The sequence below is a fragment of the Gekko japonicus genome, unplaced genomic scaffold, assembly GCF_001447785.1.
Source record: "Gekko japonicus isolate JY-2015 unplaced genomic scaffold, Gekko_japonicus_V1.1 scaffold3641, whole genome shotgun sequence".
Classification (NCBI taxonomy): domain Eukaryota; kingdom Metazoa; phylum Chordata; class Lepidosauria; order Squamata; family Gekkonidae; genus Gekko; species Gekko japonicus.
In genome coordinates, this window is record NW_015168768.1 from 122,852 (window position 1) to 124,678 (window position 1,827).

The 1,827-nt window shown below is 44.3% G+C and overlaps 1 protein-coding gene across 1 annotated transcript in view; it reads right to left on the minus strand.

Annotated features, from left to right (window-relative positions):
* PHF20L1 (PHD finger protein 20-like 1) overlaps positions 1-1,027 on the minus strand; it is a 70,986-nt gene extending 69,959 nt beyond the window's left edge. Inside the window, exon 1 of the mRNA XM_015415667.1 lies at positions 948-1,027. Within this exon, the coding sequence (XP_015271153.1) occupies positions 948-1,027 (80 nt within the window). The remainder of the gene's footprint in view (positions 1-947) is intronic.
* Between the last annotated feature and the right edge of the window lie 800 nt (positions 1,028-1,827).

Below are 1,827 nucleotides of genomic sequence, written 5' to 3' on the forward strand. Positions count from 1 at the left end.
CAAAATTAGGGTTTAAAACACATTTCTTCAGTTTTTGGAGCACTGGGTCCATAAATGCAAGTGTAATTTTTCTGCTTCTGCAAGTATTATCATTATTTTATTTATATCCTGCTTTTCTCCTTGATCAGGAACCCAAAGCGGCTTTTACCATTATTGCCCCCCCTCCAGTTAACCCTCAACAAACCACTACCTTGTGCAGACAGCAGTAGAAAAGAGTAAGAGTCTGGTAGCATCTTAAAGACTAACCAAATTTGTGGCAGGGGATAAGCTTTCATGCGCCACTGTTTACTTCTTCATATACGAGTGAGCAGTGACTCATGCAAGTTCATCCCCTGCCCCAAATCTGGTTAGTCTTTAAGGTGCTAACAGACTCTTACTCTTTTCTGCTGCTACATACAAACATGGCTACCCATCTTGATCTATCTTCCATGGAAAGCACCACATTTAGCCATACAGAACGGAAACCCATCAGCTTTGGTATCTGAAGAAGCAAGCAGTGACTCACAAAAGCTCATTTGTTGTTGTTGTTCAGTCGCACAGTCGGGTCCGACTCTTCGCGACCCCATGGACAATCTCCCGCCAGGCTCTCCTGTCTTCCGCCGTCCTCCGAAGTTGGCTCAATTTCATGTTCGTTGCATCGCTGACACTGTCTAACCATCTCATCCTTTGCCGTCCCCGTCTTCTTTGACCTTCAATCTTTCCCAGCATCAGGGTCTTTTCCAGTGAGTGCTCCCTTCTCATTTGGTGGCCAAAGTATTTGAGCTTCAGTTTCATTATCTGGCCTTCCAGGGAACAGTCAGGGTTGATTTCTTTGAGGATTGACTGATTTGTTCTTCTTGCAGTCCAAGGGACTCTCAAGAGTCTTCTCCAGCACCATACTCTGCCACAAATAGGTGCTACTGGACTCTTACTCTTTTCTACTGCTACAGACAGATTAACATGGCTACCCAACTTCATCTATCTCCTTGTGAAGGTAGGTCAGGCTGAGAGCTGGCTTCCACCGTTGTGCAGAGGATTCAAACCTCATTGTCCCATTATGCCAGCCCTCAATTATCAAATGCTCAGAGGTTAAGAGGCATTAATTCCATCTGTGGAATACTAATCTATGAGTCATTGACTGCAGAAGTTCATGCGCCAGACATTGCCTGCTACCCAACCTCAGATGGCTCTTTCACAGCAGAGGTGGTTCAGGTATTTATTCACTTAAAAATATTTGTTAGCCGCCCTTCTTCCTCCACAGCTCAAGGCAGCTTACGATATTAATAAAATATATAAAAAACACAAAACCAAATTCTCAAAACTGCAGTTTAGGACTGCTTCAATTAGACACAGACCTAAATAAAACAGTCTGCAGCTGCCTCTAAAAAGATCGAAAGGGAGTTCAGGCATGCCTGATCGCGTCAGATCTCGGAAGCTAAGCAGGGCCAACCCTAGCAAGGACTTGAATGGGAGACCTCCAAGGAATACCAGGGCAAAAAACACAAAACCAAATTCTCAAAACTGCAGTTTAGGACTGCTTCAATTAGCCCCACTAGGGGTCACCAGGGTCAATCATGACTTCCAGGCATACATACACAAAATACTCACACACCCCCAAACAAGTGAGCAGGCTGGGTACACCTCCTTGAGGAGGTTGTTCCATAAGTCACCGTGAGTACAATCACAGTAGGTACAACGCTAATGAGGATAGCAAGAAACATTTTGCCTTATCCTATCCATTTTCACCCAGAAGTTATGGTTTTGATTGAGACCTTCTCCCCAAGAAAAAGAGCATGTAGTTCAGGTCCCATACCCTAACACACCTGGTACTAAGAGCAAAAATATTCA